We start from the raw sequence: 18943 nt of genomic DNA, 5'->3' as shown, positions 1-18943 counted from the left end.
GCCCTGATATATGGAATCAATAAGCACTCCCTGTTGGACCCCTGGCAGCACGCTAATGTGAGGCTGCAGCAGAGAGTGAGAAATGGATGCTTATACAAAGGAAGTGTTGAGAGGCGTGCAGGCACTCATCTCCGCTCATAATGGCAGAGGGATCACTGAGGGATGCTGGGATTTATGTCTGCGCTCAAGGGCCCCAGTGCCCCGTTCAGACTGGAGTGTGAAGCGGACCACCCGTAACCACACCTGGATCAGACACAGGCATTAGGCCCTCGCATCCCAGTGTTCAGACTCATATCTGACCCAGCCTCAAAATTCGCAGTCACCATGCCCTGTGGACCTCTCCTCAGTACTGGCACAGACGGGGGGGTGGGGCTTTTCTTACATGAGAAAATCAATCAATCAATCAAAGCTTGTTCCTTATAATGCCTTACTTCTTATAAGAAAAAAATGTAAAAAAAAAAATGTAAAAACTAGGGCCAAGTGAAAAAAATTATTCCTTGGGAAAAAGTGGTCAAAAGACTCCTGGAAAAAAAAAAGAAAGGTTCACTTACACTTGTACTGGATCATGTCAGGTGTTGCTATTAATAACCTCCAGTGCTCTTTAAACTGTCCATCGCAGGAGTAGTTCTTACAAGCAGCCTCAGACTCAGTCATGCCAGGCGACTCTCTGAAGCTGAGGACTGCTGTGTGCCGCGCTAACGAGCCATGCACAGTCTTACATACTCGTCACATTTCTGACGGCACGCAGCAATGTTTTCCTTTCATCTTCTTGTTTTGCACACCCTCCCATTTTCTCACTCCTTAATAGACGCAGAGTCTTTTATCGCACAGCGAGACGTTTCTGTCAACGGGCTCGCTGTTCTCGGTGTCGCCTTTGTGTCGAGCTGTTGCGGAGCGGGATGAAGGCGGTGATGAAGGCCAAAACCATTTCCCACGCTCTTCCTGCATGGCGGGCACCGCCGCCTCTCCCTGGGCCCGGCGACACCGTCAGGGTGAATGGCTAATGGCATTATGGCTTCCAATTTATTCAGACCCGCGCTTACAGCCGACAGCCAGGGACAAGCCACATCGATTACCCCAGAGGGGGGGGGCTACTTTAGAAGATTGTTTCTTTTCACGGTTGATTGAAGCTAGCTGCTGCAGGTCTGAGGGGCTGAGGGATCAATCTCTGCATGTAGAAATGCAAGCATTTCTGTCCTCACCACAATCGATTCCAATCTGCCACCTTTAAGCGCCGGGATTTATCACCTGACCTCCTGTCAGGACAAGACGCGCAGGTCATGCGGCGATCGATCCAAGAGCTAGGGTGTCACTCTGGCTGTGACCTCCTCTTAAGCGTGGACATACACGCACACACAAATAGACACACACACACGCACACACTTACACACATACTCATATACACAAACACACGTACACATACACATAAACACACACACATACTCACCCACACACATGCGTTCATGTGCGCACACGCGCACACACGCATACACACATGCACATGCACATACAGGCATTCAAACACACATACACATCTACATACACATCTATTCTCATGCATTTACACACATGCACACACAAAAAAAAATGTAGTACATGTGCACATACAAACTCACCCTCACAGGCCTGAATACTCATTTACATTTGCTGCATTTCTACACACACACACACACACACACACACACACACACACACACTCCAGGGCCTATGTTGTAGGATGTAACAGGTGTGTGATCCAGCACATTGACCCTTTCTACAGGGTTTTATTCACAAAGAACTAAAGCGCTCTGACTCAGACTAGAGACACAAATCCACAGTGACATCGCAGTAAATCCATTCAAACTCTGGCCAGTTCACACGTATATATTAAGACTGGAACATGACTGCCACAGGAATTTTGTTTCTGTTGCCTGTGGTCTGGAATTGCTGCAATCCAAAGAATCCAAATTGCATTGCTCCAGCACTGCAGCCAGATGCATTCAGTCCTGCAGAAGGATTTGTGACGGACAACAGAGGAATCCTGCTGGGGTGCTGAAAACACTATAATGCTATAACTCAAAATGTTTAATACTGTAACACTGTAATTCAGATTCCTTGTGAGATTGATGTATTTAGAACCTCACTTGTGATCATTCTCTGTCCTGTCACATGTGGCACACTAGCGGTATGTGGTTTAGGTAAAGTAAATAAATTCAAGAAGTCAGGAATCTACAGTCGAATGCATTGGTATCATATTCTGCCCGCTTTATAGGTTTTGTTACATAAACATACTGAAACATAAATCATTGTAGTCTTTGACTCTACTCACAGCTTTAAACCAGCAGGCTCACGGCACAAAGTCTTTTAAATTTAGCCCGTGGAGAGAAGCGCTTTCACACTGATATTTTTGGTCTAAGGTTCGTTTATAGATTTCTGTCGAATAAAAACAGATTCCCTTAAATTTTGACTAAAATCAATCTTTTTTTGTTTGCCCGGTCACGATATTCCTGCTTTTTGGAATGGTGGTATTTGATGCATTCAGACATAACCCCAGGCCTGAAGTAGCTGGGGAGTTTAGAGGGAGCCCCATGATCATACTCCGACAGAAGACTCAGCTTTTCTTCTTCCTTTTTTTGTGTAGTGCTGATGCCACTCTCCTCTTTCACGGCTCCCCCGGGCGGGATGTCCGTGAGAGGGAGGTAATGAAGACACATGGACTGTGAAGTTTTAGAGACACACAATCCTGCTATGCACTTGAGCGTGGCCACAGGCCCTCCCCGGGACCCGGCAGCCTACCTCCCCTCCCCATCCCTGGGAAAGCGCGGGGTGCGATTGATGGCCCTCTGGCATTCGTCCCCTCCGCCGCATCATCCGCAACGAACGGGAGAGCCACGCGCTCACTTCTGAGGCGAGAAACATGCCCTCTCATCCTGCTCCAAAGGGTGTTATTGGCGGGGGATGGGGGATGTGACTCTAGGTATCATGGGGACAGCCCCCGCCCACAGTAGGAACCGGCGAAGAAGGGGTTAACCTATATCACTGGTGTGAATGTGATGGCTCTATTTTATTCCCACGCAGCCAGCGAAAGTAGTGCTGGCTCGCGGATGTGCACGCCGCTCGCAGCCGTACCAGCTCCGCCCGGGGGCAGAGGGGGCCCGCCCGCCATTCCCCCGGACCTGCGCCTCGCCCCCGCCGTGCCCGGCGAAATGCTGTTTATTTATAGGTCAGTTCACAGCTTTTAAAATCTCTGCCTTAATAAGGCTTAGGAGGGGGATCGAGCGGGAGCCTCGGAGGCAGCTGGCCGCTCGGCCCGCGCACTAGAGAGACAAAAAAAAAATCACGAGGCAGCCCATTAACCGGAGCCCTGAAAATACAGCCAGCCCCACGCAGCCACTAATGGGATATTCAGAGCACGAGAAAATAAACCTTTATTGCATCCCTGGATTTTTCCAGCACATCTGATGCTGATTAGGGCTGCAATTCCCAAAGTTTCCGCCGTGAACGGATCGCGCTTGACCGCCAGCGCCGCACATGTGATTAATAAGTACAATCTGTGACGTCCGGCAGCTGGGAACAGCTCCCCAATACGCCAGCCCCCCCCCCCCCCCCCCCCCCCCTCTCATCCATGCGTTCACAGACAGACAGACAGGTGGACAGAGGCGGGGGGTGAGGGGAGCTGGGTGGGAAGGCTGGCTTATGCTTGGACCTGATTAAACTGAAAAATTAATTGTGTGTGGCATATTCACTTCCACCATGGACTGACGGCCTGCAAGCAAAAAGACTCAAAAACACAACCGAAAACAATCTGATGGTTTTCTTACTGTCCTCAGCAATGTCACTGAGACATTCGGGCAACTAGCAATCGCTACATAGTCCCAGACCTGGGAGGAGGAGGTGATGAAAGTTCTGAAAGGTCTCGGCGCTGCTGGTTTGTATTCTCAGTGCCAGGCTTTCAGCGGCCCAGTGACCTGAGTCTGTATTTGTATTCTTCAGGAGCAGGGCCTCGGAAGCTCACAACAACAGCTCTGGTGACTGCTGAATTTGAAGAACACCCCCCTCCCCCAACCCCCACCTCCCAGCATGGAGGAGGGGTCTGGCGACCCATCTCTGAATATGACAGAGTGGAGCGGAGGGGGAGAGAGAGAGGGAGGGAGGGAGGGAGAGAAGAGAGTGGGGTCTTCTGTGGCAGCCAGGCGGGGAGGTGTAGGGATTAGAGGGCTGAAGTCACGGCTTAGCCTCGCTGACAGAGCCACTTAACGAACCCGCAGCCCCAAAGCGCCAAGTCCGAGTGCTGCACCGACACCTCTCTCTCCTCTCTCTCTCTCTCTCCCTCTTTATCTCTCCTTCTCTCTTTCTCACTGTCCTTCTTTCTCTCTCTCTTCCTTTCATTCCTCCCCCCCCCTCTCGATCTCCTTCTCTCCCTCCCTCCCCATCTCTCTTTCCCTCCCTCTCCCTCTTCCTCTCGCTCCCTTCTTCTCTCTTTCCTCCCCTGCTCTGTCTGTTTCCTCTGGTCTTGTTTATTGTTTCAGCAGTCCTGTTATGACTGAACTCACTCGGTGGAAATAAAAAAAGGGTTAGAGCAACAGCCTCCCAGGCGAATCCGATGACTAGAGAGGGAGAGGGGGAGAGTGAGAGCCGCAAGGGTCAGAGGGCTTATGATCAAACGCCGGGAGGCGCATCAAGAGCAGGTCTTGAACAGTCATGAAATCCTCACCTCGACCGCAACAGAGAGAGGGGAGCACTGCGGTCAGGGAGGTGCGGGGCGGGTCCCAAAAACACAGATGCAAAGCAATTACCCCCCCCCCAAGTCAAACAAGTATGCAAATGAAGCTTCCTGTTTGAGGAAAGATATCGTTTCCATTTCCTCTCATTCATCATCACTGACATTCCAACACATTGTGTAAATACTGTACACAGAGGAAATGAGCAACACCTGACCAATTACAGGGTCCAGGCCAGAGTGATGTCAGTTTAATGAGGCCTGTTGCCATGGAATTCCGTGTTGTCTGGGAGTCTGCATCTCCCTCATATTCAAATTTGAGCAGGAAAGTGAATGGAACTCTCTATCTGTCAGTCTCACACACAAAAGTGTTTTTAAGACGCTAAACACAGAACCCAGATGGAGAAGGGTGGAGGAGAAAAGATAAGAAAAGATGAAATGAAAGATACTGAAGAGATTGTTTTATGAGTGGATTTGGTTCTGTGTATAATGGTCACTTTTTTCTCTGTCAAATTCAAATGCTTTATTGGAAGGACTGTTTCAATTGTAACAATATTTAATGATTCTTTAGTGATTTCAGCACATTTTTTCAAAAAGTAATATGTCTGAATTTTTTTAACATTTTTTTCACGTCTCTCTCTCTCTCTCTCTCTCTCTCTCTCTATCTCTCTCTCTCTCGCTCTCTCTCTCTCCCTCTCTCTCTCTCCTTCTTTCTGTCTGCAGTCGACTGGAACAGAATGGGATTAAGTCTGTGCCACCCGGAGCCTTCTCCCCCTACAAGAAGCTCCGCAGAATGTGAGTGACCCCGACCAGCACAGGTCTCTACCGCACCCTCAGAACCGCTATTCCTGTAAACGGGTCAACACGTGACAGGGTCGGGGTGGGGAGGCGCGGGGGGAGGGGTACGATGCACCCGATGCACTCTGACCACCTCGGTCGCCGTCGCGCTTGTAGTCCTGTGCTTGCCATGCCGCTGGCAGACACGGTGGCATTTCGACCGCTCCGGCCGACCGCAACCAACCACACTGCATGCGCCCGGTGCCCAGAATGCGTAAATCACAGCCCTGCAGTTACTACTGCCAGGTTTTTATTTTCAGCCTGGGGCCCGAGTGTCCAGCTCCCACGGCGCGTAGGTGTAGCACGGCGGGGCGCTTAGCAAGGCTGCGAGCCGCTGTCTCCACACACACAGATATACGCCTGCACCCCATCGCTGGAAAGGTGTTGCTGAGATATTCAAAGCGCTCCAACGGCCTGGGAGAGGAAGGAGGAGATCAGCCCTGGCCCGCCCCCCCTGCGTTCCGTTCCCCACCCCCCACCCCCCACCTCGTCAGGGTGGCCCAGTGGATCGGCCTGCTTAACCTACAAATAAAAATGAAATCCCCTCCTTCCTGCTTGTTCAGCTGCCTCTGTTCTCTCACGGACCCCGCGGGCCTCCGCTGGCCCTCGGAAGCCAAAAAATCCGGCCCCCCCAACTCCGGGCTCCTTCCTGCGCATACCGGGGGGTTTATATATAGGTGATTGGCAGAAGCATGCAGGTCCGTGGGCTCGCAGTGCAGGTGCGGACCTCTAGACCTCTTCTCTCGTAACGCGCTCCCAGCGCCTTTTCTTGACGAATGGTTCTCGTGTTGACGACCTCCATCTGACCCGCTCTTGCAGGAGTGTGTCTGACGAGCACTGTCACAACAGAGTGGGGGGTCAGCAAGGCTCCCCCTGTGAGCCCCCCCCCCCCCGCCATACACACACACACACACTCCTGTCACATCCAGGAAACATCACCCTGTCCATGTCCTCCCACAACAGGCCCACACTGCAGACCTACCTCTTCTTACTTTGGTAGTTTCCTTTTAGGGCAGACACTGCCTGTTACAGAGCGCTGCTCTCTCTCCTTCCTGTCTGCGGCCGTGACTGACAACCACCCCCCTCCACAGTCTCATACACTACCCACAAGCCCCTTTGGCAGCTCCACAGCCAGGGGACACTCCACAGCGGTTTGGTTTGTAATAGAGGCAGAGGCAGGGGGCCTATGGGTGTGATTAAAGCCTGATTCGCGGTCTGGTTTCATCAATACCGTGGACCGCAGAGCGTCTGCGAGATGCACTGATAGGGCACTTAGGCCCCGCCCCCTCAGGCCTTTTCCCAGAATGCCATGGGCTGCTCCCTGAGAGCAATCGGTTCACAAAGTATGTCGTCCCTTGAGTAGGTGCTGAGCTCATCCCATCAACACACTCGTCCCATTGCCCACTCTGCCCTCTGCCACGTGCCACCGGCACATCTGTCAAAGGAGTAGGACAACGCAGGGTCAGACCTCCCACAATGCATCTGTTCTGTTCTCTCTCTCCCTCTACAGAGACCTGAGCAACAACCAGATCTCCGAGATCGCTCCCGATGCCTTCCAGGGCCTGCGCTCTCTCAACTCACTGTGAGTGCTGGCAGTGGGTGTGTATGTGTGTGTGTGTGTGTGTGTGTGTGTGTGTGAGATTACCTGTCTGGGCTCTGTCCATGGCACCTGTACCAACCCACGCACAGTGACATTTTTGACATGTCACTGTGGGACTATCAAAAAAAGCATCAGCTACAGTATACAGGCCGTGACACACACACACACACACGCTCATGTCATTACTTTAAATACTTCATACTTTATTTTCCCTTTTTGTTGGGGCTTTAGGTAGTTTACATTTGACATATTTTACGTAGCTGGGTAATGTATTGCCGTAATCCAGGTTAAGAGCCCTGTTCAACAGCCTGGGTTTCAGACCTGCAACTCTCAAACTACACCAAATGTGTTCTACTGAACCACATTATGCATTTACATACGTGCTGTACGTTGAACTGGTTATCTGTACGTGACCAGTTTGATCTGAGTTTAGAAACAAGAAGATCCATCTGACTCTTGAAGCAAGCAGATTCATTCGAGTTTTGATACAGGTAGATTCCTCTGACCTTTGACTGTGTGATTCGCAGGGTCCTGTATGGGAACAAGATCACGGAGCTGCCCAAGGGTGTGTTTGATGGGCTGTACGCCCTGCAGCTGTTGTGAGTATACAAGAGGGGAAATGGGGCGGTTTGTGGGGAACTGCAATTTGTACATCATATACAATTAGCACATTACTGTGGCTCTGAGACATGAACAAGGGTGTAAGAGAAAGGAACACTAGATGAAAAAGGCTTGATTTTCTGTTCTCTGTGACACTTCTCCTTCTCTTTCTCATTCCCACTTCCGTCCTCTCGTCCTTGCTGTCTCTCCCCAGGCTGCTGAATGCCAATAAGATCCACTGTGTCCGTGCCAACGCTTTCCAGGACCTACAGAACCTGTCTCTGCTCTCTCTGTATGACAACAAGATCCAGACGCTGGCCAAGGGCACCTTCAGCTCACTGCGCGCCATCCAGACCCTGTGAGTGTGTGGCAATCCTGACAATCCTGCCCTTGCACGCAAGCAGGCACACACACACACACACTGAGTCACACGTGCACACACACACACACACACAAACACACACACTGAGTCACACATACATACGCACACACTGAAACACACACAAACTTTCACACTCATGTACACACACATACACATGCACACACACAGACACAAAGACATACACACACTCAAGCATAGTCATTCACACTCTGAAACATACATTGAAACACACATATACACATAAACAAACTCAATGAAAGACACCCACACCCACACACGCACACCCACATAAACACACACACACATAACAACATCTCAGATTGAGAGGGGTCTGCAAGTCCTGTACTTATACTCAGAGGGAAACCCACCCACGCGCTGTGGTGTCTCTATAAGGCATAAATCATTAACCAGCACGCTCTGTTTCCGCCAGCGTCCTCCCCAATAACGCAGGAACGACACCCAGTGCTAAAGTGCAACATCAATCTTTCAGCAGGATAATTTGGGATCCCCCGCGGGCCGATCAAACGCGTCAGAGAGTTTGCACTCCTCCAGCACAGTAACGGTAGCTCAGTAACAAAACTTAGCGCTGTGAGCCGGGGCCACACGCTGTGTGTTATGACAGCGGCAGTCATGTATCCGCGCGGCCCGACACAGCCTGTGATGCCCAGAGCACCCCGCTGCCTTTTTTTGGTGGTAAGCTTTTACTTCTTCCCGGCAGTGACGCCTCAACCAGTGCTGTGTCCAGGAAAGATGGGCATGTTCAAGCTGAAATGCAGCCCCCTCCACGTCGGCGATGACGCACCAGCTGGCTGTGTAGGCCACACATTTGCATACACACACGAACACAATCACTTGCACATGCTTACACACACGCACATACATACACACACACACACACACACACACACACACACACAGGCATAAATACACACGCACACACGTGCATGCACGCGCACACACACACACACACACACACACACACACACATACACACACACACACACACACCCCAGGTGGCAGCCATTCATCTCCCGACTCACCTGACACCAGCCCTCCCCTGCTGCTTCCACGGCCAGCGTATGGACTACAGGGTCAGCTGGACGCAGGGCCTGGGGGCAGCCGAGTCCAAACAAGCCAAAATAGCGTCTATATTTACCTACAATTCCCAGAAAGCGGTAAAAATAGCGAGTAAGAATAAACACTGACCCCCTTCCGTGCACTGTTTTCTGCACTCTGAAATTAGCCGCGTGCTTCAGATGAGAGCAGCCACACGTTGCCAACGCGGCTCGGACACCACCGCACAGATAAACACAGCGACACCTTTTTAACCACGGGTTAGCAGAGAACAGGAGCGCTGCACACAGGTTACTGCAGCAAACAGGTCTGTGAAGACAGTGGAAACGCAGCATAACTACAAAAGCAGGAACGTTTAAAAGAAGAGTGTTAACCTCAGTGTTGCAGCAGAGGCTGTGCAAAATGTATGACCGTTCAAAAAAAGCCATGTATTTTAAATGCAAAATCTGTCATGTCAAGCGCTTTATCATTAATGTGTCTAATTACACTGAATATATGAAAGCATTTACAGTATGACCCTGCCATGTATGCAGTTTTGTTCATATTTTGTTGAGGATTCTGTGAAATTGAGTATATTCTTTAATATGGAGGCAACTTTTGATAATTATGCGCTCAGGACTGTTGTGATATATGTTTAGAGATATATGTTTCATGTTTTCACATAAAATGTACTCGTTAGATTTTGTATTGAACATCTGAGGTACTTTTTTCAACTAGGAGTTCAGCTGATTTAAACACACGCAGTCAAGTATAACTGAAAGTTATTACTCATAGAATCTCTGACAGCTGTTGAGGTTGCTGAGCATTCCCTCAGTGTAGCAGCATTGTCATGCATCTGGACACGTGTGGATCACCTGTGATGTGGAGCAGCGTTTTTCTGCCACGGACGTTGCTGAATGCACTTGCGGGGGAATACAGGCATGCAGCGGTTTTTGGAGTTTATGTTCTGTCTCTTTCTCTCCCTCCCTTCCCCCCGACCCCCCGCCCCCTCCACCCAGGCACCTGGCCCAGAACCCCTTCATCTGTGACTGCAACCTGAAGTGGCTGGCGGACTACCTGCGCTCCAACCCCATCGAGACCAGCGGGGCGCGTTGTGCCAGCCCCCGCCGCCTCGCCAACAAGCGCATCGGCCAGATCAAGAGCAAGAAGTTCCGCTGCTCCTGTGAGTATGCCGTATCCCTCTGCCTGGTGCTCCACGGCCCAGTCAGAGATCTCCCTCCGCCTCAAAAGTAAGGGCTGCCAGCCTGCCTCAGGCTAATCAATAGCACTTCAGACAGGAGTAGAGCCAAATCTGCTCCCCACTGCCACCCCCCCGTCCTGTCTGTGGAAGGGCCGCTCTCTTGCAGTAGCTGGCACAAGAGGGGCGGACGGGGAGGTAGTACTCTACCAGCGCCTTTTTTGCCAGGGGCCTTCAATTTCAGAGCTGTTGATTTTTTTCCCTCAGCCCTCTGTCTCTGCTTTTTCTTTCTTCCCCCTCTCTCTCTCGTTTTTATTAGCGCATTAACACATCGTGTGTCTGGCTTCGCGTGGAAACCGTTAAACGCTGACATCACCACCCCAGCCCGAGGGGGGGATCGGGTTTCGGGGGGGCGGCCGCTCTCTCTCCGGCCCGCGGCGCTTTTCCCTCTTACCTCCCTGTACTCTGGGGGGCTTAGCAGGCTGGCAGCCCCTGCTCTGCTGCGGTTTCGTGCCCTGCCGACTCTAATCCCATCCGAATGCTGACACCCCAGCAAACGGCTGCGGGTATCCCGCGGATGGCCGAAGCGGCGCCTTCTGATCAGATTCACAGGGGCGCCACGTGAACACTCATGTTAATAGCACACACGTGTACATACACAGTGTAGAGTCAGCTGACCATCCCCTGCTCTGACTGATGGTGTTCCTTTGTTTGCTTTTTTTCCTCACAGCCAAGGAGCAGTACTTCATCCCAGGTGAGTAACTTGTGTGTCTTTTACTTTCTGTTTGTTTTTCTCTCTGCTCTAAGCGTTCTTTCCATCTCCATCCCCCACCACTTCTTTTCATTTCAGTCTACCTTACTCTGCCTTGCTTTGACCTTTTTCTTTTTACTTTTTACTTTTAACTTCCATCGTAAGCCGGTGGGGAGGGGGGGGGCTTGAAAGAGGTACAGCGGTCAGTCTGGACAGTGCATGGCCCCTGGGTCACCCGCCACACCATTGTGGCAACGCCTCAAACACAGCGATGCCTGGCCAGACAGATAATGGGCCACCAAGCAGAAGAAGGGGACAGCAGTTCTTTCTGCTGCTGGAGGACTAATGTAACCTCCCAGATTCCTCTTCCCCAGCGCTTCTCAGACAGGGCAGTCGAGGTCAGGCCTTCTGCATGGCCAAATGCAGCCCCTGGCCCTGCTGGGTGGAACGGAGGATGCCACTCCTGTACCAGTTTCAGTAAAGGAAAATAAAGCGCGCCCAAGGACCTCAGATCGGTATCAGGGGCCGTTTCCGGCCCCCTTAACGAGAGTGCTTCCAAGAAAATAAGTTTACGAGGAGCAGCCAGAGGAGTATAATGAAGACCCGGCACTGGCAGGAGGCATTAATGGAGCTTTAAGCAGCAGCGGGATCAAAGGACCACTTGAGTTATGAACAGTCCCTCCTTGTCAGGGAGAACAGAAAAAAAGAAAAAAAAAAAAACGAGAACAGACTGGAATGCCATGTTTTAGGCGGTAAAAAGTTGGACTCCACTCTCTGCAGTCGACAGACAGGCTGGCTGTAAGGAGACCCGTTTTCCACCATTGAGTCCCAGACTTTGAAAACGTTATCTGTCTGTGGAGGCCCACGGCTGCTTTCTTTCTCTCTCTCTCTATCTCTATTTCTGTCTGTCTGTCTGTCTGTCTCTCTGTCTCACTATCTCTATTTCTATCTGTCTCTCTCTCTATCTCTCTCCCTCTGCCTCTCTCTCTCTCTATCTCTCTCCCTCCCTTTCTCTCTCTCTCTCTCTCTCCCTCCCTCTCTGTCTCTCCCTCTCTCTGTTTGACACAAACTCTGGCACATGGTGCCAGGAAAGATGGAGTGCATTGTTCACAAGCCCTCAGCCCAAAACGTGTCTTTTGTCGCTCGATGTGACTTGCTCTCTGCTTCTGGACATAAACCACTGTGAACATGGGGTGGCAGGCCGAGCCAAGAAGTCCGTGTGTTGATGCCCAGATTCGGAAGCTTCTAATCACTGCATCTCCTCTCCAGTTACTCATCATGTTTATGTTCCAAGAACTGTCATTTCACAGAGTCACTTCCAGATCTGCTGCTGATAAGCACCTTCCTGACACAGACCTGCCTTAAGCAGTAAGTCCCTCAGTCACGCGACTGTGGATGCTCATAGACGCAGGGGCACTTTGTCTTCATTGTGTCCCCTGCTCCTGTGATCACACTGGCATGGCTCTGTGCACTGTGAGTCCCAGGCTCCGGTGGGATGCTAGGCCTCACTGAGAGACACCAGGAAAACTGATCCTGGGTGATCCCCTCACTGTTGACGTTTAAAATTCACAGGGAGGCTGCATTATTATGAAGGTCTCATGGGCGGCAACACTAATCTAGCTGTTTCATTTTTGATTAAGTAATGTCTGATGTGCAAGCAAATGGGACGGGGCTGGCTGTCCGCATGCCACACATAGATTTATCAGACCAGCGGCACCATTTTTCTCCCCTCCCAATGGAACGTCACTTCCAAGTCCCACGTTCTATATACAAATATAGCAGGTGATGTCAGGCGTTCAGAAGGATGACATCATTGTGCTGCATCAGCCCGGGGCGGGCGGGGGCTGGGTGTGCGTGTGTTACGGTACACCTCACAAGAAGACACACTCTGCGGAACTCCTCTAAGTGGCTCTGCGCCGATACCGAGCGCTCAATTATTGAGTGCCCATTATATAACGGCCTTCAAGCACTTTTGCACATAGCGGCTATTCTTAGACGGAGAAACTACTGAGAGGAACAGACGGCCCTCCGTCTCTCCCCATTCTTTGAGGACAGGGACCTCTACCACCCCACTCCCGCCGCCACCCCAGAACCCCATCCCCAAACTCCCCCTTGTCTCCCTACCATCTATCAAACTCCCTCACATAGAACCAAATTGGTTTCCACCTGAAGGGCGCGTCACCTCTGCTCTGATATCCTCTGCCCGACTGGTCTGATTTACACCCACGTCTCTCTCTACATGAATTTCAGCTCTCTGCACCCCCCCCCCCCCCTTCCCCCCCACACCACTGGACTCCAAGTCTGTCATCCTCCCAAAAATAAGTCTGTCAGACCCTCTCGACATTCACCCCCATCCATCTGAAATGCCCGAGGGGAGTGGAGAGCAGAGCCTGAGGGCTCTGTGGGCCGAGTGGGCTGAGCGGGCTAAACCAAGAGACCGGCGTGCGGTCAACAGTTTGTTCTGGACACAGTGGGGCTCCTGGAGGGACACTGAGAGTTATGCAGAGGAGTGGGGGCCAGCTGACCCAAGGTGACCTGGACGCTGCCCGAAACTTGGAAGCCTGGCCCAAAAAGGCAGGACTCAGGGTGGCTCGGTGCAAAAATGAAACCCGGGGAAGCAGTTTGTTTGGTTGTACCCAGTGTTTGAACACAAGCCTTGTGTAGCCCACTGAATCGCAGTGTGCTTGAGGTGCCCAACTAAACATTTTAATTTTAGTTCACTTTTCACACACTTGTTGGCCTTTTCCATGGAACTGTATTAAACCGTAATTTGAATGTACAGCATTGATTTTTCAGCAAGGGAACTGTGGTGCTCTTACAAGCAAACCCAGCTGTGAAATACAAGGCTGGACTTGAGAATATATGAGACAGACCATCCTGCCTGAGGAAAAAATGAGAGGTCTGACTTCACGCCCGTGTTTGTGACTTGGAGGGGAAGGAGCATGGTGTAGTGGTTAGTGGTAGTAGGCCTCATAATCCACAGTTTACTGGTTCAATAAGCCACTGCTGTTGAACGCTTGGACTAAGAGCTTAACCTGAATTGCCTCACTAAATATCCAGCTGTATAAATGGGTGAAGCGTTGCTCTGGACATGGGTCTGCCAAGCAAATGTCGCGTAAAAGTCCCTCCTGCAGCAGCTGTAGTCAGGCCGCAGTTTCTTGCTTGTGCTCTGTGACCTTTGACCTTTGTGACCCCCCCCCCCCAGGCACAGAGGACACCCGCCTCAACAACGACTGTAACAGCGACCCCGTGTGCCCAGCCAAGTGCCGCTGCGAGTCCAACGTGGTGGACTGCTCCAACCTGCGCCTCACCAAGATCCCTGAGCATATCCCAACATCCACCACTGAGCTGTAAGGCTGCCAACCAGTCCAGCACACACACACAAACACACACACACACACACTCCCCATACCCTCTCCCAGACACCAGACAGCTGTGCCTACACAGACAATATGTACAATGCATGCATGTCCCACAAACTGAGACCACACACTGATCAAACACACTAACATCGTGACATGCCCCCACAAACCAACACTGCACTGATGTTCCCGCAACACAATGTTCCCACTCTTTTTTATGGCATGCTGTTCCCACAAACTAACACACACCTGACACGATCTCACAGAGATACCACTGCAAGGCCGCCGCCCCCTCCCCCCCCCCCCCCCCACACACACACATACACACACACACACCCTCTGGCTCCAGTAGAACCGCGACACAGCAAAGTACATTCCAGGCATCTCAGTTTGTTAATGCTCGATCCGTGAACACGACAACCAGATGTGTGTTTACCTCTCCCCGGGCAGCGTCTCTCTCTTTCATGCACTCCTAACAACTGGATCCCCTTTATTAACTCACCGCTGTCTCTAATAAGCTTACATCTGCTCCCATTGCGAGAGAAGAGCGGGACTGAGTGAATTAATGCATCCTCAAAGCTCCTCAGGCAGCAGAGAACCTTATTAATTAACGGAGGAACGTCTTTGTTTGACTCCAGCATGGATTTAGCGGCCGCAAAGTATGCGGTTCAATTACAGTGCAGTTTTGTTTTCAAGCTGAAAAAAACGGGGGTCTGTTGGTTTTGAGTCTTTGTTGAGGGCTGTTTTTTTTTCTCCCCCTCTCTCCCACAGGCGCCTCAATAACAACGAGATCTCAACGCTGGAGGCCACCGGTGCCTTCAAGACGCTCTCCCAGCTGAAGAAAATGTGAGTGCTGCTTGGCAGATGTGCGAGCGTGCGGTGCTGTGCCGCAAGAGCCGGCCGCTGAAAGGCCTCTCCCCTCCGTCTCCCCGCAGAAACCTCAGCAACAACAAGATCTCGGAGATCGAGGACGGCGCGTTCGAGGGCGCGGCCTCTGTCACCGAGCTGCACCTGACCGCCAACCAGCTGGACTCCGTCCGCAGTGGCATGTTCCGCGGCCTGGAGGGGCTCCGGATGCTGTGAGTACCCCCCAACACACACACACACACACACACACCACACACAGACACACACACCACACACACACATAGAGACACCAAAAACACATACGCAAACACACACACACGCGCGCATGTAGCACATGCATATTCTCTCTCTCCCTCTCTCAATCTCTTTTTTTTTTTTCTTTGGAGGGGTAGGGAGGAGCAAATGTGGTCCTTTTATGTATTTGTATACATTTTAAAGATTTCATGCACTGCTGTTTGTGGGTAACTGTTATGTGTTAATAAAAGACCTGACTCCTATGTCTCAGTAAAAGGTCAATAAAGGTATCTCTCCTAAAGGACTCTCTCCCTCTCTCTCTCTATCTCTGTCTATCCCTCTCTCTCATTCTCTCCCTGTCCCTCACCCTCTGGCTCTCTCTCTTTGCCTCTCTTTCCCTCTTTATTTCTCATCTAGAATGCTACGGAACAACCGGATCAGCTGCATCCACAACAGCAGCTTCACGGGTCTCCACAACGTGCGTCTCCTGTCACTTTATGACAACCAGCTGACTACCATTACACCTGGAGCCTTCGACACCCTGCAGGCCCTCTCCACTCTGTAAGACCCCACTCCCCCCTTCTGTCCATCTCTCCCTTCCTCCCGTACTCAAAGACTCATTTACTCTTTTACAATCACTGGTTATCACTCACTCACTCATGTGGTCCCACTCACTTACCTACAGTTTCTCTAAGCCACTGACTCACCCACTCACACACTCACTCACTCACCCTTCAACTCACTAAATCCCTCACTCAATGATTCACTCATTTCTCCACTCACTCTGTAACTTGCTCGCTCACTCACTCACTTGCTCTTCCCCTCACTCCTGCACTCACTAAATCCCTCACTCACTCACATGTTCCTATTCTTTTGCTCTTAATAAGCTGGGCCTGCATGCATAAAAATGATTTATGTTGAAAGAAACGATTGAGTGCTGAAATTTTACAAATAACGGCTCGTTCGTCTTAAATTTAAGAGTCTGCCTTAAAGTGAGTCATAAACACCTTTTAGGGCTTAAGTGTACTCGTAAAACAAAAAAGGAGGACTCGTAACAATGTAACGTGCAGTGTGGAGTGTTGAGTGGAGTGTGTAGTTAACTTGATCTGAAGGAGAGGAACAGCAGTGATCTATTGAGAAGAGGCAAAGCCACTGATAAGAACAAGCATGCTCTGAACAGATTTGGTAAGGGTCTTCATGACCTCAGTCAAACTCACTACTGAATTTAAAGCTGGACAGGGCAAAAAGATACAACAGTGGACTTCATACATACATTTAATCAATCAGACAAGTCCTGTGCATCTTATCCTGTATGATATTAGAGTTGCTCATAACCGACAGGTTTGCTGATTTGATTCCCAGCTGGGACATTGCTGTACTCCTGTTCAAGGTAATTAACTCACAATTGCCTCAGTAGATGCAAGTTGCTCTGGATAAGAGCGTCTGCTAAATGACAATAATGACAAGAATGTAATGTAATGATTTCCCAGGACTGCCTCAGTCTGTAAGCAGCACAGACAGCCTTTTGGCTCTCTCACTCCTGATTGGTTCAATGACTGTGAGTGGAGACAGCATCAGTATGCGCTGCAAAACCTCTCTTTCTTTTTTCTAGCTTGACTTCCTCTTCCACATTCTGTCCTCTCCTCCGCCGGGAGCGAGCCGTGTTCCAGCTTTCAATTAAGTTTTCCTTTGCGCAGCGCTGGTATCCATCAAGGCGACAGCAGTCATTATGGGATGAATTATCTCACCTTTGCATGGGAGCTTTCATTGGAGTGATCAAAGACGCTTCCCCTCCGGAGGGACTGTTACAGAGTAGCCAAATTAGGAGACGGAAGTGGAGATGCAGTCACTGCTCTTTATGGGCTGCGTTTTAAACATGGATGTTCTGTGAGAGCAAAGACTGCTGTTGTCAATTCAGGAGATATGAATTTCCTCACAATCAAAGTGTAAAGCTTGCTTTTCATATGGATATAGTGGTACTTCTGTTTGGCTTTGAGCTGGACAGAGCGTTGGTACTTGGCCATAGGCTGAGATTGTTGATCCCCCATCACGAACAGAGAAAAGAAAGGGGGAGATGGGGTGGAGGAGGGATAGGAAGTGGTAGGTGGGTTTTTTATGGTCACGGACAGGACTGGTTTGTCAAGGTTTGGCTAATTGCGCAGTTATTGTCAGAAAATTTTCCTCCTGAATCCTTCAATTGGTTCCAATGGTTAGAGGGTTATTAAAATATGTCACTCCTGTCATATCCTCACTACATATGTCCATTGGATCAATTAACACATATAATTCAAATGTACTGCACTCAATATTATTGCTAAAAATTGGATAATGTAATCTCATGTAGAAATCAGTCATGTGTAGATTGATTTCTCAAATGTTCAGTTTGTGTTGTTTCAACTATTCAGTTATCTGACAAAATTATTGGTAACATGGTTCTTTGGCTGTAGAAACCAAGAGGTAGGTCTCTAGAGATCATGTAAAGTTTGTACACAGAAATGGAATTTATAGTTAGACGCTATAGGAGACCTGAAGTCATACGTTTTGTACAGAGATCTTCCCCTAGAATGCCTGATTGCCAGACCATTTGCATATGTGTTGGAAATGAAAGCCTGAGAAACCTACCAGTGGAACTTACGTTGGAAAAAAGAATTCTACCTCCTCACACACCCATATTTAGAATAAAGCTTTCAATGTACATTCATGAATCTGAAGTGACTTTCCTCTCGAACACTTGGTGTTAAAGTCTAAGACTTGCTCTCCAGACTTCGCTGAGAGTTACTGTACTCCTAGTGCCATTATAAATGCGCTTCTGAGTGCAACTTTTAAGTCAGATTTTTTTCCTTTCCACGGTTTCAGTCGGCTGGGAGGACCGCTCTCAGCGTCTGTGGGAGCACGGGCTCTGGTCTCTGGTGGGCCTGTAAAGTCTGAGTGGTACAATGCCCCATTCAGCCCCTCTCTCGCCCCCGCCCTCTCCCCCACCCCAGGAACCTGCTGGCCAACTCCTTCAGCTGCGACTGCCGGCTGGCCTGGCTGGGTGACTGGCTGCGGAGCCGCAAGATCGTGACGGGGAACCCCCGCTGCCAGCGCCCCGCCTTCCTCAAGGAGATCCCACTGCAGGACGTGGCACTCCCCGACTTCCGCTGTGAGGAGGGTAAGAATGACGCACACAAACAGATGCTCACATTCACATTCGCACATGCATGCACGCACACACATACCCCCCCACACGCACCCCCATACATACCCCCCCTCCCCACACACACACACACGCGCAGACACTCACACACCCATATATGCATGCACAGACATGCACACACACACACACACACACACACACACACATATACACAGACACGCAGA

The 18943-nt window shown here is 50.4% G+C and overlaps 1 protein-coding gene across 2 annotated transcripts in view; it reads left to right on the top strand.

The window, feature by feature from the left end:
• Nucleotides 1-18943, top strand: part of slit1a (slit homolog 1a (Drosophila)) — a 115025-nt gene that overhangs the window by 76243 nt on the left and 19839 nt on the right. For both annotated transcript variants that reach the window (XM_036546316.1, XM_036546315.1), the window contains exons 10-20: nucleotides 5423-5494; nucleotides 7047-7118; nucleotides 7664-7735; nucleotides 7951-8094; nucleotides 10191-10354; nucleotides 11100-11123; nucleotides 14326-14470; nucleotides 15254-15328; nucleotides 15418-15561; nucleotides 16001-16144; nucleotides 18568-18734. In XM_036546316.1, coding sequence (XP_036402209.1) covers nucleotides 5423-5494; nucleotides 7047-7118; nucleotides 7664-7735; nucleotides 7951-8094; nucleotides 10191-10354; nucleotides 11100-11123; nucleotides 14326-14470; nucleotides 15254-15328; nucleotides 15418-15561; nucleotides 16001-16144; nucleotides 18568-18734 — 1223 coding nt within the window. The remainder of the gene's footprint in view (nucleotides 1-5422; nucleotides 5495-7046; nucleotides 7119-7663; nucleotides 7736-7950; nucleotides 8095-10190; nucleotides 10355-11099; nucleotides 11124-14325; nucleotides 14471-15253; nucleotides 15329-15417; nucleotides 15562-16000; nucleotides 16145-18567; nucleotides 18735-18943) is intronic.

This window comes from Megalops cyprinoides, chromosome 15 (genome assembly GCF_013368585.1).
Source record: "Megalops cyprinoides isolate fMegCyp1 chromosome 15, fMegCyp1.pri, whole genome shotgun sequence".
NCBI classification, from domain to species: domain Eukaryota; kingdom Metazoa; phylum Chordata; class Actinopteri; order Elopiformes; family Megalopidae; genus Megalops; species Megalops cyprinoides.
This window is presented reverse-complemented; position numbering and strand designations above follow the sequence as displayed.